Below are 27,302 nucleotides of genomic sequence, written 5' to 3' on the forward strand. Positions count from 1 at the left end.
GCAGGTACTGTTCTAGGATGAGGAAACAATAGTGGATAAGCTACCAGCCCAGAAAGAGTTAACATTCTAGTGGACACAGACAATGGTCACATAAAACAAACTTAAAAACACAGTGATATATGCTTTGTAGAGTATCAGCACAAGGTGAAGTGACACAATATCTCTGGGTCTGTACTTCAGACTAGGTGATCAGTAAGGGTGTCTCTGAGTAGGTGATAAAGAGGCTTAGATGTGAATAGTAAGAGCTCCTAGCATACAAAAACAAAACAAAACAAAACAAAAAACAAAGAGAAGGACATTCTAAGCAGAAGGCCTTATTGTTCTGGGAGCAAGAATGAGCTTCTCCACTGGCAAGCTTACTGGAAGGACAGTGGGGGGCAGGGGATGCTAGTGTTGTAGAAACAGAAAGGAAGGCAACGGGAGAGTCTGGGATAAGATCTAAGGAGTAGTAAGGGCTGCGACATGTAGGGCTTATGAGCCAGAGTAAGGAGCTGGGGTTTTATCCTTACAAGGGGATATCCTTATAAGAAGCACTTTATGATCCTTAAACAGGGAGCATAAAGTGAACAGTATTTTTTTTAAGACACTATTCTGGCTGCTGTGTGGGGAATGGGCTGGGTTAAGAATGAGCATGAGAGAAAGCAAGACAAGTATCAGTAGTGTTCACTAACCATCCAAAAGAGGGACACCAGCGACTTCATTAAAGCAGAGCAGTGATACAGAGAAGTGGAGAATGCAAGGTCTATAGGGTGGCACTGACGGGCTTGATGCTGGGCTGGGAGGTTGATGAGATAATGACAGATGAATGATGTGCTGTTTATTGAGGTGAAGAGTGAACAGGTTTGGATGGAGTATAGATATGTGTGTGTGTAGGGGATGGAACTGTGTTCTTTTTTTTGCCAGTGTAATATGAGATGCTGTTAGATATCCATGTAGCTGTGTCAGGCTGGCCATCAGGGTTGGAGATATAATCACTGGCATATGTACGGTATTAAAGCAAAGAGAACCAGATGAGGTCATTTAAGAAGGCTGTTCCCATTGAAGAAGGAGCCCAGGGAAGAGCACTGGGCACTCCAAACTTTAGAGGTTGAGAAGGAAAAACAGCCAAAGTGCCTAGGAAACACAGCCAGAAGTAAGAGATACACTAGTAGATTGTGTCCAGGAGGTCAAAAGAATAAAGTGCTTCACGATGCAGGGCACAGACAACTGTGTAATGAATACTGCTAAAAGGTCAACAAAGGACAGAGAAGTGATATTGTAATTGACAAATTTTTTGTGTGTAAGGGACTTTTTTTTTAAAGATGACATGATCTGTTGATCATGTTCATAAGGGTCTACTCCTTAAGAAGGGGAGGGACTAGTCCCAAAGTCCAAAAGGAGAGTTAGCTTTCACAGGACAGTGGTCCAGGTGAGACAGAGGTAGGTGGTTGGTGGTTTGGATAGTAGGATCTCCTATCTAATAGCTGCCATCTTCTCAGTAAAAACCAGGCAAAGAAATGTACAAGAATGAACCCTAATGTAAACTATGGATAGTGGGTGCTTATAATCTGTCAGTGTAGGTTTATTACTATGTAACACATGCACCCTCTGGTGGGGTATGTTGATGGTGGGGAAGGCTGTGCATGTGTGAGGGCATGGGAAATCTCTGAACCTTCCCCTCAATTTTTCTGTGAACCTGAAACTGCTCTAAAATATAAAGTCTATTAAAAATCAGGTGTAGTTATTAACGTGGGAATGGGAAGTTGAGATGGGGAGAGGTTTTAAAGAGAGATGAGAATAAGAAACAGTAAATGTGGAGAGTGAAGTATTGAGGGTCTGTTTGAGGTCTGTAGCCATGAATCTAGTAAGATCAGCCAACACATTTGTGGGTTTTCTCCAATTCCCAACTACTCAAGTGTAGGCGCTACTCAGCACATGCAGACAAGCAGGCAACAGACAGATGCATTTCACTGGGATTGGGGCTTTACTAGGAGAGTAAGGAAATGGGGGGTAGGGAGAAGTCCAGGGTGTTTGGAAGAGAGTGACTGCAATGAGGGATCATGGTTATGATGTGGGGCCATTTACTGTAAAGGGATCACTGAAGAACTGCTGGAGCTGGGTGAGCTGAGAGGGTAAGAGAAGCCTAAAGAAAAATAATGTTCAATCTCTCCAGTGACCAGGGATATGCAAGATAAAATTTTCTTTCAGACTGACAAAAATTAGTAAGTTTGGACATTCATTTTTGTCAAGGGTTGGGTGCAGTGCTCTTTCATCCACTATGTACAGAAGTATAAAGTGGTACAACCTTCCTGGGTGACAGTTTATCAGCATGTTTTAAAATTTTTAAAGAGCATTCTCTTTGACTCAGACATTCCACTTCTTGGAATATGCTCTATAGTAACACTCAAACAAGTACACAAGGATATATGTACAAGGATGTTTACTGCAGCATTAGTTGTTACAGTGAGAAACCAAAATCAACTCATTATCTAACAACAAGGGAATGGTTTCATGCACTCTGGAATATCCTACGGAATTCCATGAAGTCAATACAGATAATGGAGATATGCTTACAGTATTATAAATGTGCCATGTCATTCTTGCCTTCCACACTTTTGCACATCCTGTTCCCTCTTCTGAATTCCCCATTCCTCATCTTCATTTTCACCCAACTAGGAAGGATTCATGAGCCCTAGCTACAATGAGGTACCTGCTTGCTGAGCACCCTGTGCTGACTCTTCTCAAAGCACATCAAGCTGTGAAGAAACCATCCATGCATATGCGGACACCTCGGCAAGGGCTAAATAAATATTTCTCAGATCATTAACCTTATCATGGTGGTGGTAAGGGCTTTAGGTACTAATACTTGCTGTGAAGGGCCTTTCACGGAGGAACTCTAATGCAATGGGCCCAGCAGGGTAAGTCCTCAGCAATATTCCTTATCACTGGGAGCTGACCCCAGCTGCAAGAGTAGATCCTGACTAGTTATAGTGACCTCTAGCAATTGGTGCAGGAAGAAGGGTGTGGCCCAATTAAACTCTCAGAAGGGCTCTTATTCCATGTTTGGGGATGAAATTTTTCTTTCCTTAAATAGGAACAAGAAAGCCCAATGATTCAGTTGCTGCCTGTAGCCATTCTATGAACACAACAGGATTTTGTGGATAGGAAGGCGGAGAGCGTGATAGGCTCTTGATAACATCATTGAGCCACTGAATCAACCAGCCTTGAAGGCTGTTTCTCCTTTGGCTAAGTGAGAAAATAAGCATCCTTTTTGTTAAAGCCAGTTTAAGTTGGTATTCCTTCTACTTATAGTCAAAGGCATTCTAACTCATATCTACTTTGCTGATGAAGCATTTTGTCATTTATCTTAAAATATTAAATGTTCAGCCAATATGAGTTTCCAATAAAGGTTCTACTTCCTTCAGCTCTCCAAGATATATCTCTATCCCTGGTTTATCAATCAAATAGACTTTCTTTTCAAGGCATCCCAAGGATCTGTTCATCTTGTATGAGCAATAAAATCACTTATACTTACCAACCTCCTTCCTCTACAGATTTCTTTCTTTACTGCTTCCACATCAAAACTTCTATCATAATTACATGGATCATGATCCTCACATTCCACAAGTGCTGAAGAATACAGCTATAGATTGGGAAAATGAAAAAGTCCAGAGTAATTACAAATTAATGGTGAAAGCTACAAGTCAAAAATGGTACAAAAAAAGTACTCACCATGAGTGGAAAATGGTAGAATAGGGACCACTTTTGGGGGTATGTGAGCAGATCACAAGCCACACTGCTTTTCTTTGGAAGTAGCCCCAATTCCCAGTCTATTTTCTATTCCAGATCCCCAACCCCATGGCTAAGTGGACCAGGTTGGGGTCCAGCCTGGCTGAAACAATCAGGTTCCCTATCCTAAGAAAGTGGAAGAGGCTCTGAACCACATGGTCAGAGCAAGCCAATCTGCAAAGGGAAGAAAACAAATACAAGGACTAGAGAGCACATCCTGGGTTCCTGATGGCTTTCCAGTGCTTGTTTCTTAGACCCGCCTGCATGCCTGCCTTCTGGAGCCATGAAAAGCCCCTGCAACCTTATCATATAGCCTCTTTTATTTCTTTATGTTACTGGAAACCAAAAGAATCTAATCTACCTCAGAATTAAACATGAACATTACACATATACTCAAATAACAAAAGGGCACGAAGAACAAAACTTTTGTGATACTGGCACATAAGCAAAGATTTCTTAGAAAAAGCAGAAACTACATAGAAAAGTTAGTAAGTTTGACTTCCTCAAAACTAAAACTTTTTGCTCTTTGAATGACATCGATGAAAAAACAAAAAGGCAAGTCAGAGACTGGAAGAAAATATTCACAAAATGTTTATCTGACAAAAGACTTGTATCAGGAATATAGGAAACACTCTTACAAGTCATAATAAGACAAAAACAATTAAATTAAAAATGGGTAAAACATTTGAACAGACACTTCATAGAAAGAGTTACAACTATTGAATAAGCACATGAAAAGAATCTCAATCTCAATAACCCTCAGGCAAATTAAAACCACACTCAGATACCAACATATACTCACTAGACTGGCTAAAATGAAAAAGACTGAAAATACCAAGTGTTGAGGATGTGGAACAAATGAAACTCTTACATATTGTTGGTAGAAGTATAAAATGATGCAATTACTTTTAAAGTTAATCATACACTTACTTCATGACCCAGCATTTCTCTTATAGGTCTTCAACTAAGAAAAATAAAAGTATAACCCCACATAGAAAGACTCATACACATGTTCATAGCAGATTTATCCTCATATCCTCAAACTGGAAATGACACATATGTCTATCAACAGGTAAATGGATAAACAAATTGAGATCTATACATACAATGGAATACTATGCAGAAATTAAAAAATACATATACATGCAATAAATAACATGGAAGAATCTGCACTGAGCAAATACTGCACTGAGCAAAAAAAGCCAGACACAAAGGAATACCTACTATAGGATTCTTTTCATATGAGAATCAAGAAAAGACAAGACTAATTTATAGGGACTGGGGGTAGGAAGGAAGTAAATGCAAGGAGGCATGAAGGAACTTTCTGTGGTAATGGAAGTGTTTTGTATCTTGGTGGCAGTGCTTACATTGGTAAATACATGTCTTAAAATTCTCTGAACTGGCCCTGGCTGGGTGGCTCAGTTGGTTGGAGCTTTGTCCCATACATCAAAGGTTGCAGGTTCATGCTGGGTCAGGGCACATACCTAGGTTGCGGGTTCAATTACTAGTTGGGGAGTATACAGGAGGTGACCAATCAATTTTCTCTCTTGCATCAATGTTTCTCTCTCTTTCTCTGTCCCTTCCTCTCTCTCTAGAATCAATAAACATGTCCTTGAGTGAGGATTTTTAAAAAGAGCAAAACTGTCCAAACCATATACTTAAAACAGGTGCACTTTGTTTTATATAAATTATACCAGTAATGGTATACCAGTAATAGCTCATTTTAAACAGGTATTAGGAAAAAAGTAACAAAACAAACCCAGGAAAAAGTCTAACCCAAAGGTGGAGACACCAATAGAAAAAATTATTAAATTTTCTAAGATTCATAAAAGAAGACCTGAATAATTGGAGAGAGAGACCCTGTTAATAGATAGAAGGACTCATATATCGTGAGTGTGCCATTTTTTCCCAAATTGATCTATAAATTCAGTGAGGTTCCAGTTAAAATGCAAATGGGAATTTTTATGAAACATGGTAAGCTGATTTCAAAATTCAAAGAACAACAACAAAAAAATAGCCAAGGTTTATCTAAAATCATAGTAATTATGACAGTGTTATACTAGCTCACCAATAGACAAGGTGACCAATGGGACAGAATAGAGTTCCAGAAACACATCTGTACACATATACTATATTGTCAGCACATTGGATAAACATGAGGGTTCTAGACCTAGAAAGTCTGGGTGAGAATTCTGTGACCTTGGGCAAATGACTTAACTTCTCTGTGACTCAGTAGTTTTATCTTTTGGCATAATGATACCTATTTTTTAGGGCTTTTACAAGGGGTAATAGTTTAATACAGGTTAAGCTTCCAGAACATTACCTTGTACCTAATGAACATGGAATAATAATAACAGTTATCATTATCATTACTACAAATCAGTGAGGAAAGGATAGACTATTTAATAAACAGTGCTGAGAAAAGTGGTTAATCATAAAAATAAAAGTATATCTATACTAGAATCCAATTAAATTAAGGAGCTACATGAGAAAAGCCAAATTTTGAAACTTTTGTGAAAAAAAATAGAATCTTAATAAAGAATTTCTTAGGGGAAAAAAATCTTACAAATTATAAAGAAAAACAATGGTGAATTTAATTACATTATAAACTTCTGTATGACAGAAAACACCATAAATAAAATTAAAAGCAACATATATAATGAAGCATTACAATTAATTTTATGTAAATAAGTACATATAAACAAAACCAACATCTCAAAGATAAAATGTAGTCTATGAACATGTCACAGGAATGAAAAATAGAACCATGCATTAGCATAGCAAACAAGGCACAAGGCCAGTAATAATCTAGTAAACAGCAGGTAAAAACAACTCAGAAAGAAGATACTTACTAAGAAGGGATCCTTACCAGGCTGAAAATTAAAAAAACAAAAACAAAAACAAAAACCCAGAGCCTAGCCGCTATTTCTAAGCAGGGTCTCCTCATGTAAACCATACTTCAGGAAGAAGCTGCATTAAGGTTCCAGCCTCCTGCACTGAACTGCCCACCTGCACTGTGTTTATGCCACCTGAGCTAGTCCTGCTAAAGGAATTCCTGGAATCCTATTTTAACCAATAGGACTGAGGCTTTCCCCATCCAAGCAGAGCTGTACAGCTATATCCGTTAGCACCTTCACTGAACAATCTGAGCAGCTCCATACTGACCAACAAGGACAGTGCTTTTTTTTTATCCTCACCCAAGGACATGCTTATTGATTTTAGGAAGAGGGGACAGGAGGGAGAAAGGGAGACAACCATCAGTGTAAGAGAGAAACATCTATCAGTTGCCTCTTGCATGTGCCCCGACAGGGAACCAAACCGGCAACCTAGGCATGTGCCTTGACCAGGATCAATTAGTTTACGGGAGGACACTCCAAGAAACTAAGCCACACCAACCAGGGCAGGGTGGTGCTTTTGGACAAATTAAACTGTAAGGATTTGGAGTCCTCATCTGCAGGAGGATGGACCAATCAGGGACCAGGGACAGGGACTTCTCTCTATATAAGTCAGCTCCCCTCTGGCTTGGAGACCACATTTTCCTTTTCCATCCAAGACTGAAGACACTGAAGATGTCTTAGAGCAGAGCAGGCAGAGCAGAGCTGTCTAACAGAAGAGGGGCTTTGCCTCAAGGTTGCCTCACAGCTGTGCTGTTGTACAGCTCTGCTATTTCATAATTGCACTGTAACACAATCGAGCTGTTTACACTGAATAAAGTTTCCTTCTTCACCACACCCCAAATTGGGGATTCCTGTTGGCATTCAATTGGCACCAATGACCATTGGTTGATACCTTCTCACCAGTCAAAGAGGAAAAAATTAAAATCTCATAATATCAAGTGTTGGCAAGGAAAAAGAAATTCTGAAACAATGGTAGAAGTCAAAATGTGGAGAGCTATTTGGAACATGCAGTGAGGTGCACAAGGCTCCCTTCCTGCACCCAGCAGTTCTGCTTTCACTATGTGCCCTAGATTGGAGAAATTCTCCTGTGAATTAGAAGACCTATATAAGGATGTTTGTGGCAGCTGGTTCATCATACAAAAACAAATGAACAAAAAAAAATCACCTGGGAAAACCTAACTGCTCATTCCCAGGAGAATATTTAAATAGTTATGAAATAGAATACTATAAAATTAAAGGCAGAGTTGTGTTTATTAACACAGTGAGATTTATATAAATCTCGGTGATCCATAGAATTTGGGGGAAATTCTATAAGGTCCAAGAACATGTAAAACAGTATCATATCCTGTTTATAAATATTTAAATATATGTGATGGGAGCATAAAATTTAAAATATAAGATAATAAGAAAAAACACCAATTTGTGACAGCGATTATCTCTTAGGAGAAATAGAGAGAAGTAGAGGGTACTTAAGTATCTATGTTTATTTCTTTAGAAAATGTGAAGCTGAAACAAATATTATATAATATCCTTATTTTACAAATTTGGTTAAATTGTCTATGGGTATCTGTTATACTTGAAATATTTCATTAAATTTCTTTTAAAAAGCTTCTTTATAATTCCTGTGTCTTCTATCAGTTGTAAATAAAATTAGAAGCAATCTTAAGGTAATAAGATCTAAAATAATTTAAAAAGTGAGAAAAATATGCCCCCCAAATCCCTACTTAAAAGCCCAAACCACGGCCAACTCATCATTCTTTGTATTCAAAGTACCATTTTTTTTATTTTGACATGTCCTTCCCTAAAAAAACTCATGTGTTTTCTTTTCTTTTTTAAAAAAGATATTTTATTTATTTATTTTTAGAGAGAGGGGAAGGGAGGGAGAAAGAAAGGGAGAGAAACATCAATGTGTGGTCGCCTCTCACGTGTCCCCTACTGGGGACCTGGCCATCAACCCAGGCACGTGCCTTAACTGGGAATCAAACCGGCAACCCTTTGGTTCACAGGCCAGCACCCAATCCACTGAGCCACACCAGCCAGGGCTCATGTGTTTTCAAGTAACTTACCAAACAATTTTCGTGAGCAGCTATGTTCTCTGATCGTGCAAAGTACAGGACACTACACTCAAGGTCTTTGGGGCAAAGTGCACATGTCCTTTTTTCCATCTTTTCTGCAACCTGGAAGACACCTAATAAGAGACACCCCCAATGAGAAATGGAAAAGTGGTTTTCTTGGTCTCAATAATACCTCCACTAGTCTTAAAATAGAAGGAAGGCACTTGTTTTTATGATTTTCAACTCTCGGGGAAAAAGAAATTGGTACCCAAGTGGAAAATTAACTTATATGATAATTTTTAATAGCTTAATTAAAAAAACATTAAAGAATTCATTTCAAATGTCTAAACATGAAGAAAATCTTTATTAAAGAAACACAAGCAAGAATTTAAAGACAAAGCTTTCAAAACATTGCTCTGCCCACAGAAAGCTCTCAATAATTGTTATTGTCATTACAAATCAACAAGAAAACAATGGTGTACTCAAGAAATAGGTGGCTACCTGTAAAAAAAAATTTCTTACAATGTCATACAACATTCAAAAATAAATTTTGGGTGAAGTAAATGAGCAATATACCTTAATTTAGATGTATTTTAATCTAGCATTATAATAAGTTAGGAAAGATACATAAAGGTAGAAAATTTATTTTATTTTTTTAAAAAAGAGAGGAATATAAGAAAGAAAAAAACTAAGAGGAAAACTATGATAAAAAGGGAGGAGGCAGAGAGGAAAGAAAAAGCCAGCTGTTCAAAATATCCTACCTGGCCTGTCACTGAGAGGTAACCTTCTCTAACCTATGAGTTAGCTATTAATTTGGCCATAAGTATCCATTAACACTTCTTTGCCCTTTCCAATGCTCATCCTCTTATTCATGTGGTTTTCTTTAATAGAAAACATTTTAATTTTAGTTTTGAAACAAAGATTTTACCCATTTTATGGTGAAAAATTTAAATTTAGATGAAGTTCCTAAAGTCCTTTTTCGTAATTCAGAAGTGTTAGATCTTTTGGTCTCCCTTATATTAGATCTTGCATTTCACAAAGTCAGAAGACTCCACTTTGGAGCTTAGCATTTATTTCCCATAACGATGAGTTTCTTCTTTTATTAATTTCTGTTTCCTGAAACATAATTCAGGTCAGAAATGTGAGTCTCGGGGGTAGGTGAAATTTTTCAAAGAGCCTCATTAAAAAAAGCAAAAAGAAAGAGGTGAAATTAATTTTAATTCAACCAACTATATCCAAAATATTATCCTTTCAACATTTAATCAATATAAAAATTAACTCATTCTTTTGTACTGAGTCTTGAAACCCAGTATATTTTGTGCTTACACATCCCACTTTGATGAGTCACATTTTAAGTACTCAATAGCCACATGTGCTGAGTGGGTTCTGTACCAAACAGTACAGCCAAGGACATAAAGAAATATGAAACAGAATTGTTGTCTGCAAGAAGCTTATAAAATAAACAGGAAACCAAAAACCAATTAGGAAAATAACAGAATAAATACTGCAAAGTAATATAACTTCTGAGTTGGAAATACTATGGATATAGGGGAAGAAGTGCTCCTCGTGGGATGGACATGTGCCTTGAAAAGGTACAACCTGGAGACAGGCTTGAGGATGGAAGGGATTTTGCAGACAGAAGGAGTGATATGGGAAAAAGCCAAGACAGAGCTCTGATTGGAAGACACAAAACTAGCTGATCTGAAAATAAAAGCCTGTGCTAAGGAAGCTGGAAACGAATTTGAAAAACAGATGGTGAAAGGCTGCCAGGAAAGATTCTCGAGCAGGGGAATAACAGGACGAATGAGTTGTTTTAAGCTCAGTTTCAGTATATAAAAAAAAATGTGCTCCTGGATAGGAAGGCTGAACATTATAATGCTGTTAATTATACCCCAAATAAGTTTTAATAGGTTTAAAACCATAAAATAGGTTTAATGTCATTTCAACTTAACTCCCAAGAAGCTTAAAGAACCCGGAAATAAAAGATTATTTGGAAAATTATATGGGCATGAACATTAAACAAAACTTTGAAAAAGTGAATGAGAGGATATCTGCCTACCTGATTTAAAACCATGTAAAGGCACAGCTAGGACAGAAGATTAGATGACGACATCAAAAGAAAGAACACAAAGTACAGAGAGAAGTGGCTCATAATCTATAATTATGAATTCAATATACCATTTGGTGGCATTGCATTTCCTCTCTGGCACTGATGTCCTTAGCCCATTTTTTTTTTTGTATTGGGTTATTCACTATTTTCTTATTGACTTATCATGTACTCAGGATATTAACCTTTTGTTATATGGTCCTTTAACTCTGTTCATAATGTTCTTTGATACATAGAATGTTTAAATGTTTTGATTTACTGAAATTATATAAACTTTTATTTTACAGTTTCTACCCCTGAGTGAGGGGGACATAACTTAGAAAATACCTCTATTATACTCTAGAATTTTATTTTACATTAAAATATTAATATGAATTTAATTTTATTGTAAAGAATGATATAGAGTGCAAACTTATTTTCATAATGGTTAACCACTGATTTAAAATCTCCTTTTCATATATTTAATTATTACATATATTTGGACTTGTTCCTGTACTTCTGTTTTGTTCCATTGACCTGTTACTTTCTCCAACAATGCCACACTTTACAATTTTCAACATTTTAGAATATAATTTAAATTGACAATACAATGCCCTCATCCTAGGATGAAAATATGAAAAAAATCCCAGTATTTTATTCACCTCAGGCCCAAAGTCTACTTTGATAGAATACTGTATTATTTAAAAAACACTCATATTAAAATCTCTAAAGCATGGACTAAAAAAGTGTCAGACAATTATTACTAGTGCTAAAATCCCCTAATAAAATAATATGATAATGTTTGATAGAACATGTAACACCTCTTGTTGTACAAGGGCTAGACAGTTTCCCACCAGTGAGGGGCATGAGGCGGAGCTGTCAGGCCTCTGATAACAAGCATGGCTCCCTGTGCTTACTTTGGGGGCTCTGTGCCTGTCTGAGCTGCACTCCCAAGTTCACAGGTTCCTTGGGTCTTGGTGCCTGGGAGTACAATGGTGGTGACAACATTGTCCTGTGACCTGGATTTTGTTTGCAATGCTGATGGACAGAAACCCAAGGTAGGACACACAGGCTCCCCCTAATGGCTTTTTCCTGCTAAAACATCCCCTCATCATAGTTTCCTAAAAGATCTTGGCTCTTCTAACTTGTTTATTCTTCTGGATGGGAGGATGCACATAACTCTGTGCCGTAGGGGAAGTCACAACAGAGGCTTTACATAGACAGGCATCCCTCACTATATCAATGTTTGCTACGCATTACCTGGAACTCATGGACCAAATACACTTGTATAATCTGACATCCCTCACCATCTGAACTTAGAAATTATATATAAAGACTCAGACATGTATCACAGGGGCTGGAACATTTTGAGGAAGAATCCATTGGTTTCCATCAGTAGCTGATACTAAGAACAAGGAAGATCAGCTTCCCAGGGTCCTTCTACTGGGTCTAGCAGGCCTGAGGACTCACAGAGACTAATCTGACAAGATTTCTCAAAAATGAAACTGGTAGCCAAGAAAGGTTCTACAGAATGAAGCCACAGAAAAATTATAAGCCAGCAAAACATGAACTGACTACTCAAACTTGCACATCGAATCTTGGTCTCTCAGGCCCAGCTCCACCCGGAAGGGGATTGATAAAGCCACACCTTTGCAGGGGTGTCAGGGGTGTCTTTCCAATGCTCCTCTTCCCAGAGATGGTCTAAATCCCACCAGACAAGGGCAATCCATCCAGAGGACAGAATCTGGGGTAACCATTCATTCTACCACTAAAGAAATGAGTGAAACTGATGGAATGAGATTCACTAAAACTGTATTTCCATTTATAATCCTCTTCCAGTAGAGTATGGTCTGTGTTGTGGACTGGCAACCAATTCATGGTGCTGACCTGGAAATTTCTTCCTCTTTTTCTCCTATGATCAATAGTTTTTATTGCAGTTTACTATCTTAGTTCTTTCATTATATATCAGATGTGTAGGATAATTCAGATTTATCACAGAGCCCACTGACAACATACTTCAACTGGATGAAGACCAAAACAAAAGAGGAGCAGACAATACCTAGAAGCTTGGTAATGACCTTGGAAAATGAATGGCTCTATCATGTTGTTTCTGGATGACATGACTTGATATAACTGTGGGAGAAGTATGACTAAACATGTATTTGGGATAGTCAGAATGCATTACTGGGAACAGCTTTAGAATGTATAAACAGGAAAAAAAAATAAATGTGTTGTTGGGGCAGGGAGTGGGCACCCTAGGAGTATGATGTTCGGTGAACTTGTTTAGGGTACTCGTCTAGCTCACAGTCACACACAGGGATGACCCCAGCAGGCATGTTTGTACTATGTGACTCCACTTCCCTAGGCAAAGCTGACAGTCCCAGAGGACCTACCTGCTCATCTCCCACATATATAGAATTCAGAATAGAATTTGGTTCAGATTGGGCTGGTTTCTTAAAGATGTAACAACTGGGAGGCTGTGAAGGCAGCCATCTTCTAGACCATTATCAGAAAAACTGGACCAAAGAAAGAGAAGAACAAAGCAGATATACTAAGAGATGCAGAAATAAGAGAGTGCTGTCAAAGTTTATGATGGCTTCTCAGGTCCTAGTTCCTAGCCTGTTCCACAAGCCTGTTCTGCAAAATGATACTGCATCCATGTTCCTAAGACTTACGAGTCTGGTCTCTCTGCTTCCCAGCAATAAGCATTCCTTTTGCTTAAATTATATCAAATTGTTTCTGTATTATTTGCAGCCAACAAATCCTAATTACCACCCAAAATACCTTGGCCTGTGTATGTGTGTGCCCACATTTGTGTTTAAGAGAAAGAGAGTTCTGACAGCAGTGTGGAAGATGGACTCGCCTGCTCTCATTATCTTTCACCTGGTCCATTCTAATAATCTCATCTCCCAGCTTCTGCATTCTCTGTCATGACTCTACTCCATTCTTCATGTTGCTGCCTGAGAGATCTATCTAAAATGTACATCTGCCCTTGTTTCTCTCCTGATACTATCAGTCACCTGTAAGATAGAAGCCAAGCTCATTAGTGGTACATACAAGCCCATTCATCCCTCCAACAAAGACAATGAGAACCTGCTATGTACTTACTGTTCTGGGCACTAGAAATAAAGCAAAGAGTAAGATGAGTGTTTCAACTTTCATGGGCCTTAATTCTGGTAGTAGAGACAATTAACACCCAAACTTCAGGGGGGGTTTCCAAGTACTTTGGGAAGAACTAAGGTGCACGGGAAGAAAATAGAGTAATAAGGGCTGGTGGTGGGGGTGTGCAGTGCTCTTTTAAAAAAAATAGGATGGGCAGGCAGGGCTGTGGATGATACATTTGAGCAGAGACTTGAATATGGCAGAGAAGTGAAAAATAGTATGCAAAGACCCTGAGGCAGGGACAAGTTTGGGAGCTTAGAGGACCCACAAGGCAATGAGGTGTGGCAGAGTCATCATAATGAGCAGAGGTTGGATCAGATCAGGACACGGGGTACACTGTATATCACAGTAAGAGATTATTCTAAAAATAAGGAGAAACTATAGGAGGGCTTTGAGTAGGAAAATTGCATTCATTTTCTGATTTTTAAAGATCATTTTGGCTATTGTACAGGCCTGTCTGTATGACAGGCTAGAGCAGAAACCAGGAGACCCATGTTCAGGCAGGAAGTAATGGTGGCTTGGGGATGGGTGGTAGTAATGGAGGTGATGAGAAGCAGTGTGGCTTGAGATATACTCTGAAGACAGAAGGAAAGAGAGGTTTATGGCCGGAGTAACTGGGTGAATGGAATGGGGAAGGCTGGTTGAACAAGTTTAGAGTATGTGGGTATTGCGGGAAACAATTCTACTCATTGATAAAGTCGGTTATATGTGTTTGGGGAAAAGGTCAGAATGGAACATCATCTCCAGTAACTCCTCATCTTGCACTCCATACATATACTGGCTGAATGAAATATACAACTGCTTGACTTGTGGTTGCCACATATGATGTTTTGTGGCTCATACCTTTATTCTCATCACCACCTGTCTGGAAAACCCTTTAAACCCTTCTACATCTGCCTGACTTGCCCTTTAAAACTAAGGTTCATGTCCTCACCTCCAAAAAGCTTTCTGTGAACACCAGGCTGAGTTATAAGTCCCTCGTTTGTGCCTCTGTGGAGGTTTTTTGTTTTTTGTTTTTAAAGATTTATTTATTTTCAGAGTGGGGAAGGGAGAAAGGGAGAGAAATATCAATGTGTTGTTGCCTCTCATGCGCCCCCTACTGGGGACCTGGCCTACAACCCAGGCATGTGCCCTTGACTGAAAATCAAACTGGTGACCCTTTGATTCACAGGCCAGCACTCAGTCCACTGAGCCACACCAGCCAGGGCTTGCCTCTGTGGTTCGTACCAGATCATATGCAACTTCGTTACTAGATTCTCTAGGGCCGCGTCTGCATAACACATCTCTGTATCCCCAGCACTTAGCACACTGTAGAACTGTATGCCTGTTTTAAGTGAAGGGAAGGAGCCCACTCTGAAGACTGTTGCCTCACTCATGGAGAGAGTTGTTAAGGACTTGACTACTAAATGGAGAGGAGGGACTACTAAATTTAGAGGAACTACTAAATGTTCCAGAAAGTCACATTCTCTATGGAAACTTTCTAAGCCGCTTCCGGAGATCTAGCCCACCACTTCTTCCAGGCACTTCTCAGGTGGGTGGGGCCGTGCATGGAGATAAAACCCAATGGAATTCACGTCAGTTTTTTGATGCCAAACTTCTTAATACAAAAGGACAGTAACAACAGGCTGTCCCATCAGTAGCGGGGGAAATAAACAGAAGTTACACCGGCCACTGTGGAAATGCCCTAGGGCCACTGGAGGTCAACTCCGTAGAGCAAACTCCAGGGGGCCACACAGCTGCTGAGCGAAGTCAGTCCACGCAGCCTTGGCGGCTCCGGAATTGGGGCCCAGCGCTCCAAAGGGCCACGACACGTGTGAGAAGGTCCTAGGCCAAACCTGTTTTTGCCGAACCCCGCCAGCCCTCAGCCCCACCCCCGCTGCGCGGTACTCACCTGTGGGGTAGAGTGACGAGTCCGGGGCCTCGGACCAGCTGGCTTTGGAGGCCAACTCAGGCAAGGCCAGGGACACGGGGTCCATGGCTGCGCCGTCTCACGGCTGCGCGCTGCGCTCGCACTTCCGGAAGCAGCCTTTCGGTTTTCGTACAACCCGCGAGACTGATTTCCCCTGCTCAGCGCAAAGTCCCCTGCGAGAAGAAACGCCATGTCGAGTTTGCAGATGGCGTTCTTTGCAGATGGCGTTCTCTGCCAAACAGGAGCTCGCATCTTCTCCAGATCCCAGTCTGAATTTAATTACTTCTTTAAGCCGCCAGGCACTCACCACCCTGCCTCCCCGCTCCCCTTTGCAAGGTAGCCAAAGCCCCTGTGGTCTTGGAGAAATGACTGCTTTTCTGAGAGGTACCCTGTTTTTTTTAAAAACCGTATTACATCGAGTTTGGCCAGCATGTATGTCGTAAACGGATGCAGAATTAAACAACCGTAATTCCAGTTGCCATTTACAAGCCTTTATTTGGCACCCATGGGTTACACAGCACCATATAAGGTTTTCAGTGAGTGTTAAGTATATATGTAGAAAATATAAATGCATATAATTACAATTGAAAAGTAAGTTGCTCTGGAAAAATAACACATAATGGTGGTTGCCTGAGGAACTAAAAGATCTCAGCCTAGCCAGGTGGCTCAGTTGCTTGGGGCAGCTTCTGTACACCAAAAAGTTTGCAGGTTCTATCTTTCTTGAGTTGCCATTCAATCCTGGGCCACTCACGTGAAGCAATTAATGGTAGGTTCTCTCTCTCTCCCTCCCTCTTCCTCTTCTTTTTAAAAATCAGTAATAAAATATCCTCGGATGAGGAGAAAGGAAGGGAGGGAGGAAGGAAACTTCTGGAGGCCTTGCGGTTTGAGGAAATTTTCAAGAGGAAAGGAAGCAAGTTGGGGACAGCAGAAAAGAAAAACAATGTTAAAAAAGATGACTTGGATAGTCTTGACAAATACATAAATGGATTACAGAAGCAAAAGTGCAGGGCTGCAAAACAGGAGAAAAAAATGGACTCTTACAGCCAAGTATATTTGCATTTTAAGCAGGTGAGTAGGAGAGTTACAGGCATACCTCATTTTATTGTACTTAGCTTTATTTCACTTCACAGGTGGGTTTTTTTTTCCCCAAAATTAAAAGTAAGATGCTCCATCAGCAAAAAGATTACCACTTAATTTACTGTGATACTCGTTTAATTACTGTGATATTACCAAACCGCAATATTTCAGAATCATGCCTGTATCACAGAAAGTCCTAAAGAGACTAAATTAGAAAACAAATAGTTCAGGTAATGGTGAAGCAATTGAAGAACACCTTCCACCACTCTCAGTTTATAATTTCAGGATTTTAGTGTTCTATTTTTAAGCAGGAGTAGACTTCCACCATCACTGAGGAAAGCCTATAACACAAAAATCAAAGACAAGAGGAAACACAGGGAAAACAAAAAAATGAAATGTAGAGATCACAGAATATGCAGGAAGAAAATATACGTGTGTGTGTGTATGTGTGCTTATGGAAATCTGAGATCAGAAAACTAAAACACAGTCAAATTAGACAATTAAGGTAATCTAGAAAGTATAGCTGGAAGACAGAGCTGGAAACTAAAAGAAAAGGAAATGAGAGTTTTAAACGTCCAGTCTTGGATGTTTACCATCTGGATAACAGGATTTCTAGAAAGAGAGCAGATGAGCAATCATGAAAGAAATAGTTCAAAAAAATTTCCCTAAACTGAAGGACAAAGTTTGAAAGATTGAAAGATCCCACCAAGTACCCAGTAAAAGGGATGAAAATGGACCCTTACTGGGAACAGAATATCGGGACAAAGTAATGGGACTAACTTCAATAGTGATAAAAAGTAGTTTCATATACAAAAAGATCAAAATGGCATCTGACTTCCAATAGTCACCCTGGATGCCAAATGAAGAAGGTTTCATACTTCCTGGCAGCAACTCTGAAAGTCTAGCAGATGCCTTCAAAGTTGGGAATGGAGACTACTCAAGAATTCTATACTCTGCCAAAACAGGAACCAAGTGTAAGGGTACATTTTCAAGGGTACAAACATGCAAGGTCTCAAAATACTTACCTCTCATTTTTTCTTTTCAAAACATAATGAAGGATGTGCTTCACCAATACTTGGAAGTAAACCAAGGAAAAGGGAAATAAGGGGACTTAACTGGAAACATCTGACACAAGAGAGACAAAGGGAATCTCTAGGACACTGATGGAAGATGATAGCTGTGAACCAATACAGACTGAAGCAGATCAAGACATCAGGATTTCTGCACAAGAATTATTTCCCATATTGATCAAGTGTCCTCACTTTATTTTAGTGCATTGCCTAAAATCTCTGCATCTTTACTGTGAATAAATGGACTTCTCAACTTTCCTCATCTGTCTACAGGCTGTTGGGTTATATTTTTTTACTTTTTTCTAGTTCGTTAGTTTCCCACTCTAAAACATTTTCAAGTTAAATTGTCACCTAGTTCAATATTTTTAAAAAATCAAATTGGGTCTGCCCCCAGAGGCCGAGCGGGGAGGATCAGCTCCCTGAAAGAACAGTAACCTGCCCCTGTGGTTCGCCACCATGCCCTCCGACCTGGCCAAGAAGGCCGCGAAAAAGAAGGAAGCTGCCAAAGCACGACAGCGGCCCAAAAAGGGACATGAAGAAAACGGAGATGCTGTCACTGAGCCACAGGTGGCAGAGAAAAATGAGGATGTCAATGGCCAGGAGACCACAGAGGTGGATTTGCTGACCAAGGAGTTGGAGGACTTTGAGATGAAGAAAGCTGCTGCTCGAGCTGTCACTGGCGTCCTGGCCTCTCACCCCAACAGTAATGATGTCCACATTATCGACCTCTCCCTCACCTTTCACGGTCAAGAGCTGCTCAGTGACACCAAACTGGAATTAAACTCAGGCCACCGTTATGGCCTCATTGGCTTAAATGGAATTGGAAAGTCCATGCTGCTCTCTGCCATTGGGAAACGGGAAGTGCCCATCCCCGAGCACATCGACATCTACCATCCAACCCGGGAGATGCCCCCTAGTGACAAGACACCCTTGCAGTGTGTGATGGAAGTGGACACGGAGCGGGCCATGCTGGAGAGGGAGGCTGAGCGGCTGGCTCACGAGGATGCTGAGTGTGAGAAGCTCATGGAGCTCTACGAGCGTCTGGAGGAGCTGGACACAGACAAGGCGGAGATGAGGGCCTCGCGGATCTTGCACGGGCTGGGTTTCACACCTGCCATGCAGCACAAGAAACTAAAAGACTTCAGTGGGGGCTGGAGGATGAGGGTCGCCCTTGCCAGAGCCCTCTTCATCCGGCCCTTCATGCTGCTCCTGGATGAGCCCACCAACCACCTGGACCTCGATGCTTGCATGTGGCTGGAAGAGGAACTAAAGACTTTTAAGCACATCCTGGTCCTCGTGTCCCATTCCCAGGGCTTTCTGAACAGCGTCTGCACTAACATCATTCACATGCACAGCAGGAAACTGAAGTCTTACACGGGTAATTATGATCAGTATGTGAAGACACGGCTGGAGCTGGAGGAGAACCAGATGAAGAGGTTTCACTGATTCATGTGATCAGATTGCGCACATGAAGAACTACATTGCTCGGTTCGGGCATGGCAGTGCGAAGCTGGCCCGGCAGGCCCAGAGCAAGGAGAAGACGCTACAGAAGATGATGGTGTCAGGGCTGAGTGAGAGGGTCGTGAGCGACAAGACACTGTCATTTTACTTCCCACTGTGTGGCAAGATCCCCCCACCCGTCATTATGGTGCAGAACGTGAGCTTCAAGTATACAAAAGATGGGCCTTGTATCTATAACAATCTAGAGTTTGGTATTGACCTTGACACACGAATGGCTCTGGTAGGGCCCAACGGAGCAGGGAAATCGACTCTTCTGAAGCTGCTGACTGGAGAGCTGCTGCCCACAGACGGGATGATCCGAAAACACTCTCATGTCAAAATAAGGCGCTACCATCAGCATTTACAAGAGCAGCTGGACCTCGACCTTTCGCCTTTGGAGTACATGATGAAGGGCTATCCAGAGATCAAGGAGAAGGAAGAAATGAGGAAGATCATTGGGCGATACGGTCTCACTGGGAAACAGCAGGGAGCCCGATCCGGAACCTGTCTGATAGGCAGAAGTGCCGGGTGTGTCTGGCCTGGCTGGCCTGGCAGAACCCGTACATGCTCTTCCTGGATGAGCCCACCAATCACCTGGACATTGAGACCATCGACGCCCTGGCAGATGCCATCAATGAGTTTGAAGGTGGCATGATGCTGGTCAGCCACGACTTCAGGCTCATTCAGCAGGTAGCACAAGAAATCTGGGTCTGTGAGAAGCAGACAATAACCAAGTGTCCTGGAGACATCCTGGCCTACAAGGAGCACCTCAAGTCCAAGCTGGTGGGCGAGGAGCCCCAGCTTACCAGGAGGACCCACAACATGTGAGCCCTGTCCTGGCCCGGCCGCGGGGCCGCACACCTGCATTGCTGCAATGCCGCTCCCCAGCCCTCCCCTGCTCTCACCTGCCTTAGCTGCACTCTGTGGTCCTGTCTACGGCTGGACAGCACCTGCCCGTTTGCTGTCCTTCCAACTATTTTCGTCCATGTCTGGACTCAGCTGGCTGTCCCTGCCAGCCACTTGCTGGTTCCTGACCCCAGTGATGCAGCCAGAGGCACCTGAGGGGTGGCCCAAGGGCCCATATCCTGGTTGGCTTGTGAAGGAGCTTAGGATCCTGGTTTCTGGGTTTTGGTGATGTTGGAGGAGTACCCCCACCCCACCACCCCCACCCCACCGCCCCCACTCCTTTCTGCTTCTGGTTTGGAGCTCTGGATCAGGGCCTTGGTCCTGATCGGTTTTTAAATAATTATTTAACAGTGTAACTTTTAGACCTGCGTGACATCTACAAAGCGTCCAATAAAGAAAGAAGCAAAAAAAAAAAAAAAAAAATTGGGTCTGCCCTGACTAGTGTGGCTCAGTTGGTTAGGTGTTATCCTACAAATTTGTAGCAAAAGGTCGCTGGTTTGATTCCCAGTGGAGGCACATGACTGCGTTGCAGGTTTGGTCCCCATATGAGAGGCAACTGACTGATGTTTCTCTCTCACATGAATATCTCTCCCTCTCTCTTTTTCTCCCTCCCCCTTTCTCTAAAAATAAATATATGAAATCTTAAAAAAATTAAATTGGGTCTAAACTTAGAATGAACTTTGAAAGGAAACCAAACTAAAACCAGAATCAGATTCAGAAAAAATAAAAAATAAACATATAATCTCTCAGAAATGAGAACTACTTCCCCCCCCCAACTCCCCCTCCTCGAGAACTACTTTTAATTACTCCTTTTTGAGCTAGTATTCCCATCCTAGTTCCAAGGGGAGAAGTTCCTAGCACCCAAGTATACGTGTTTGTTAAGAATAAAATTAGTTTTGACTCTTGGAGGTTCCCATCCCCCTTTCCAACAGATGAATGATCAGGGCTAAGTAACCCATACAAAAGTTAACTACTTCCCTTTTTCTCTAGAAAAACAATTTGCACATCATACCCAGGAGAATCCAAGTAGATACATCAGACTTTTTAGCTCAGTTTTTTTTTTTTTTTAAATGAAATTCTTGCCCAACATAATCTCTTTTGGCCTAAATAATCAAGTCTGACTAGTTTCCGGGTTTCCTTTTCTTATGGCTCTGTTACAGAACAAAAATCTTCCAACACCTTCAGGTTTCTATTCCCTCTTTTCCTGTCTGTGTTTATATTGAAGGAATAAAGAAAATCTGTGGGAAAGTAGCTTTACCTCAAAGAGTTTGCCAACATCATCCCTACAGAAGAGCTTCTCACCCTTTCTCACTCAAATGGTTTCATGGGACTGTACTTCATGGAGCTATATTCCTCACTCTTTTGCCCACCTTATGCCTCATAATGGTAAATTATTTGCCAGGAATTTTGTAGGTAAAGTCATGAAATGTGGCCATTTGGGTCCATGAACTCAAAGACAATAAAAACAAGAATAACTGAATTCTATGTGACATTGGTTTCTCTTCATATATAATTTACAAAGAAGTTACAAATTGTATAGTAGTATTTCATATAAAATATACACTTCCATCCTACATACATAAAGTCAAATAGTGGTAAGAGTAGATACCCTATGCATATGAAAATGTCCTTACTTTGTTCCTAGCATTTCTAAGTCACACAAATGAACCCCCTGACAAGGATACACTGAGAGGAATTCTCTTGATGGTCACAAACTGAATTCTACTGACAACTGGGTATTCTTTTGCATGGCTCTAATTTCTGCTTTATAAGCTAATTTCATGAACAGGTATCAGCTACAGCTTTATAATATTTTTTTCCTACATTTATTAACCCCACATTGGCAGAGGATTTCTTTATCAGGCACAGTCCCAGCTTCATAACCATAATCCCACGTTAGTTCTGTTCTTGCTTTCACATACCTAGAAAGTAGAAATTAAAAAATAATGGTAAATTACCCTGAGTGAACCAAACTTGATCATATCAATTTTCATATTAACATCATTAACTATCCTTAAAAATACAATTTATTCTCTCTGACGACCACCAAATAAGAATGCTCTTTCGTTAAAAAAAATAATCATTTGGGTTTTATTTCCAATCTACTAAAATCCTGAGTAAGAAGAAATCTGTCAATATCCACGAGGAAGGAAGTGTGTTTTGCGAATAATGGAAACCAATGATGTGATGAGGCCTGCAGTGTGGTAGATGGGGATAGTTCTGACTTAATGAAGTTGTAGCAGTCTACATCATTTATCCCCTGAACTGAATTGGGTGAAAACTGCCATTTTTAGCTCTTTCAGGTATTAATTCTAAGAGAAAATAAAAATTGAAATTTCAGCTCTTTAAAATTTGGTTGAATAGAAACAGTTTGCAATAACTGAATATTCTGGGATACCAGATATTTGGGGCTATAGCACATATCTTTTCATATTTTTGCTTTTTGTTGCTCCCATCCTGTCCCTCTAGTTTCTTTTTGTCTTCTATTGTCATTTTTAAAGTCACAATTTCAAAATTAAATCACAAAAAATTTCAAACCTGTTGGTGAAGAATGCCACCAGTGGAAAATTCCTGTCATGTGTTTCTACAAAAACATTCTGTACCAAAAGATTTGGGCAACAACTATGCTGTTTAAAAAAAAAAAATTAAAACAGAGGTTAGAAATAGCATAAAGTTTGATATCTTATTCTTTGAAGAATTAGAATACCATTGTTTCCAACATAGCTGACTTTTTCTTTCTTTTTTTTTTGTTGACTAGTATGTAAAATATCATAGCTCACTACAATCCTGTTAATAGTAATTCATTCAGAAAAGCCTGTTCTGACACTCTTACATCTTGCTGGTAGAAATACAAAATGGTCTAAACCCCTATAAAAGATAATCTATCAAGATTAATATTATAAATGCATGTATCTGTTGATTCAGCAATCCCATATCTGATAATGTATTCTACAGACACTTCTGCACATGTATCTATGTGTAAGATTATTCATTGAGCATTGTTTTTAACAGTAAAAGTACAGAAACAAAGTAAAAGACTATCTAAAGAGAATTGGTTAAATAAACTGTGGTATTATCAACACAACGGAATTCTATGCATCTGTAAATAAAAACAAACAAACAAAAAATAAGCTCTCTCTGTGTCCAGATATGGAAAGATCTCCAGGGTATATTGTTAATTAAAAAAGCACAGTATAGGACAGTGACTACAATATGCTGTCTTTTATGTAAGAACACATATTTATATTTACCTGTATTTTCATAAAGAAACACTATTAAGAATACACAAGAAAGTAATAAAAATTATTTTACTATAGGTGGAGTGGGGGCAGGTTGAATGGGGGTATAGTACTTCTCAAAGTATGTGTCTTTTTATAACAAGGAGTTTAATATGAAGACTATACACAAACTGAGTTTTACATCATAATCAAAACAAGCCCTTTGGGAAAGGGGACATGTGTAAGTAACTTATTTTTCTGCTGAACATTAACCACTATTTACTTGTTCCAAGGCCTCTACACACGATAATACTATGTCCTCCTATTACCACCGTTCTAATATTGTTCTATTGCCCACCAGCTGCCATCTTCACACATTCATATATCACCAGATTCATGAAAGAATCAAATCACAATATTCCTTGAGCATGTGGGCCAGCATTTAATTTCAATGATAATAACTTCCTGTCCATACATTTTCTAATTGGGACCTATGACCTGTACTCATGGTGCTTGCTTGGTAGGCTCAGAGCTACCTTGGCAGAGAATTCTGTTTAGCTATATGTTTATATTTTGCATGGCTTATTATTTTATTTCAATTTTTAAATCACAGAAATGTATTATCTAGGTAGAAAAATTAAAAAGATGGAGAGAGAGGAAAGAAGGGAGGGAGGGAAGGAGGGAGAGTGGGAGGGAAAGAACCTGTTTTTTTTCTCCTACAAAGAGAGGGACCTGGCTGATGTGCTGACTGGGAGAGGTGAAACCAACCCAATTGTATTGGTGCAGCCACCACTCAACATAACTGATGGGAAATAAAGCCATAACAGTCTTTTGCTGGGAATCCTTCTTTAATGGATCTCCTGACATGATTGGCAATGGTGTAGAAGTAGTCAAAGTAGAATACAGAACAGCAGTTGGGTGACAAAGGAAGGGAAGAGAGGATTCTCTGTTAACCAAGTAGTCTTCTAATTAGGAGAAAAAAGAAACAAGTCAAATTATCAGATTGACCAAATTAGCATGAAAAACCTCTTTGTTTTTAAAGATTTCCTAATTTAAGACTATTTTTTTCATCTCATGGCAGCTGAATTACATGTAAAATTATCACTGCACATAAATTTTAAACCATCCAAAAGTTACATTTTAAGAGGCACTGAGCTTACTCTAAAGGTGTCAAAGGGAATGCTTTTGATAATCAGGTGCCATTCAGGCTTCCCTTCCTTCATCTTTATTTTAATGGAAAGGTCAAGGCTGCCCATCCCACTAATTCCACCCCACAGGGGAGAAGAGCTCTGATACAGATCAAAGAAAATAATTAAGGCCTTATTCAGGGGTCAGTGCAAAGGATGTGTGGAGGAAATCGAAATCCTTTTCCTCATTCCACGACTCCTCTTCACTCTCTTGGATATGATAAGCAAAGACAAAGTGGAGCCCAGAGATCAGGGAGGCATACAGGAGGGTCTGGCTCAGCTCTCAATCGGATGGTTCAGGGCTTCTGCGTGGTCCAGTTTGCCAAAGACAGGAGAGACTATATAAACAATGGGACTAGAGGTTGAAAGGGATTTTTCTTCCCTATAGGATTCCTGGGAACATAAATTCTTTGATAATTATGTCTGATGGTCGGAAGCAAGGTAGGGTAAAAGTCTAATGGGAAAGCCACAAGGTATGCCAAGTCCACCTTACACAGGAGATATGACCAATAATACAAATTATACCTCTTACCATGAAGATGACAGGAATCTTAAATGTCAATTAATCTTAATAACCAGAGGACTCATAAGTATTTCTCTATATAAATGAAAATAAATCTTATTAAATATTTCCCAAACATACACACAGAGAATGAATATGGTTTGGGAATAAAAAAATGAGTGGGATAGTTATATGCAATATTCTGATAAATGTACTGGTTTTCTATACTAAGCCACTAAATCACTCAAAACTTACTGAAAGTAAAACATAAATATCTCCAAATGACTTTTTTGAACTATTAGAGGCATCTCTGAATAAGATCTATTGTATTATATAGGACTCAAAAGAGAAATTTATTCTATGAGTCCCACTGGGATTTTTTTGGAAGTAACAAATCTTGAAAATCTTTCAAATAAATGTAAATAATTTTCTTACATAACATTTATATCATTTTCTTAAGCAAATATTTACTATGCGCCAGGTATTGTTTAAGCACTTATACAATATAAATAATTCACTTAATCCTATGATTCAATTATTATCATCATCATCTCAATATTATAGAGGTCAGAAATAAGATGAGGTTAAATATCTTGCCCAAGGTCATACAAGTGGAAAAAACTGACATCTTAATCCTCATAGTCTGGCACCAGAATTTGTTATTCATATTTTCCTTATAATTTTGTTGAGAAGCACAGGAAAAAAGCCCATATACTCACATTAAGAAAGCGGCCCACATTTCCTTCTTTTGTGGCATCCAGTAAAAACACATTTCCTTTACTGAACTTTAGAGAATCAGATGAAGTATTCTTGGTTTCACTTGACAACTCTTTACCACAAATGACCTGCTGGTTTTGACATGTTGGAGACTTTTTCTCTTGGGACTTTAGTATTTGAACCTCAAACTCCTTCATAATATTCTGATTATCCAATGTGGTTGCTTCGTTATATCTGCCCCCTGGTGAAGTTTCTTCTCTACATTTAGTTATATCTATCACATCTGATTCAATCAGGAGTTTGTCTTCAGAATCTTCAACTGGATTTGAGCTTGCGTTCACTAATAAACATTCTGGAAGGAATTGTCAGGAAATATACTTGGCTGAGCAATATTGCTGAGATTAACAATACTAATTAAACACTAGTTGCTTTAATGACCACTAATCCTTACAATGTGTTAAGGCAGATAGTGCTCCAATTTTATATATGAAAACTTTGAGCCTCTGAGGGTTTAAGGGACTCACCCAATCCACAATAATAAAAGGAAGTGGGGTAACCCAGAAATGTTATTACTACATAAAAGTGCCTTTTAATGAATCTATATGTTGCTTCCTGTTACTATATTTAATCTCTACTCTTCACAAACTGACCTCTCTTCAACTCTGGAATCTGCACTTAAGTACATTCTAAATAGCTGTAATAGTGGTATGTAGGGAGTACTCTAGGCCTTTAAGACACCAATGAAAAGCCTAAAAAGACCCTATTGAAGTCACCCTCTATAATTGCTATAGGCTTTGTACATATTAGTCTTGCTGTTTTTCCTAGATGACAATACAATAATCACACTTTTACATAAAATAATACCATAGAAGGAAATGAACTGCTTAAACAATTTTAGAAATAATTTTTTAGAATATTCAAATGTGTAAAATGCATATCAAATGAAATAAGCAAAATCATTTATTTTTATAAAGCTTTGTGCCGCCTCAGTGGTATAAAGAAATTATACTTCTCCAAAATCACTGTTCTTGATTTAAGCGTTACTATTGCAAGCTGCTGTTCCTACAAGTACTCATACTTTAATCATAGATGACTTGTGAGCACTAAGAGTACATAACTAATTTTTTTTTTTACTGCCTGCTATATACATTGCTGTAGTCAGTGAGAATGGCAAAAGAACCAAAAGCAATAGTACTCATTACAGGTCACATGCATTAAAATGGAGAAGGAAATCAGAATATGTCACCTC

The 27,302-nt window shown here is 39.6% G+C and overlaps 1 protein-coding gene across 6 annotated transcripts in view; it reads right to left on the minus strand.

Moving 5' to 3' along the window:
* SETDB2 (SET domain bifurcated histone lysine methyltransferase 2) overlaps nt 1-27,302 on the minus strand; it is a 115,300-nt gene that overhangs the window by 16,307 nt on the left and 71,691 nt on the right. For 3 of the 6 annotated variants that reach the window (XM_024569781.3, XM_024569770.4, XM_024569780.3), the window contains 3 exons: nt 26,056-26,405; nt 22,968-23,056; nt 21,910-22,351 (listed from right to left, as the gene is read on the minus strand). In XM_024569781.3, the coding sequence (XP_024425549.2) occupies nt 22,234-22,351; nt 22,968-23,056; nt 26,056-26,405 (557 nt within the window). In that variant the 3' untranslated portion in view covers nt 21,910-22,233. Of the gene's footprint in view, nt 1-3,514; nt 3,623-8,731; nt 8,854-15,858; nt 16,260-16,351; nt 19,938-21,909; nt 22,352-22,967; nt 23,057-26,055; nt 26,406-27,302 lie in introns of those variants that run through there. The other 3 variants (XM_024569782.3, XM_053916556.2, XM_024569784.3) reach the window with 3 other exon arrangements.

This window comes from Desmodus rotundus, chromosome 13, assembly GCF_022682495.2.
Source record: "Desmodus rotundus isolate HL8 chromosome 13, HLdesRot8A.1, whole genome shotgun sequence".
NCBI lineage: Eukaryota > Metazoa > Chordata > Mammalia > Chiroptera > Phyllostomidae > Desmodus > Desmodus rotundus.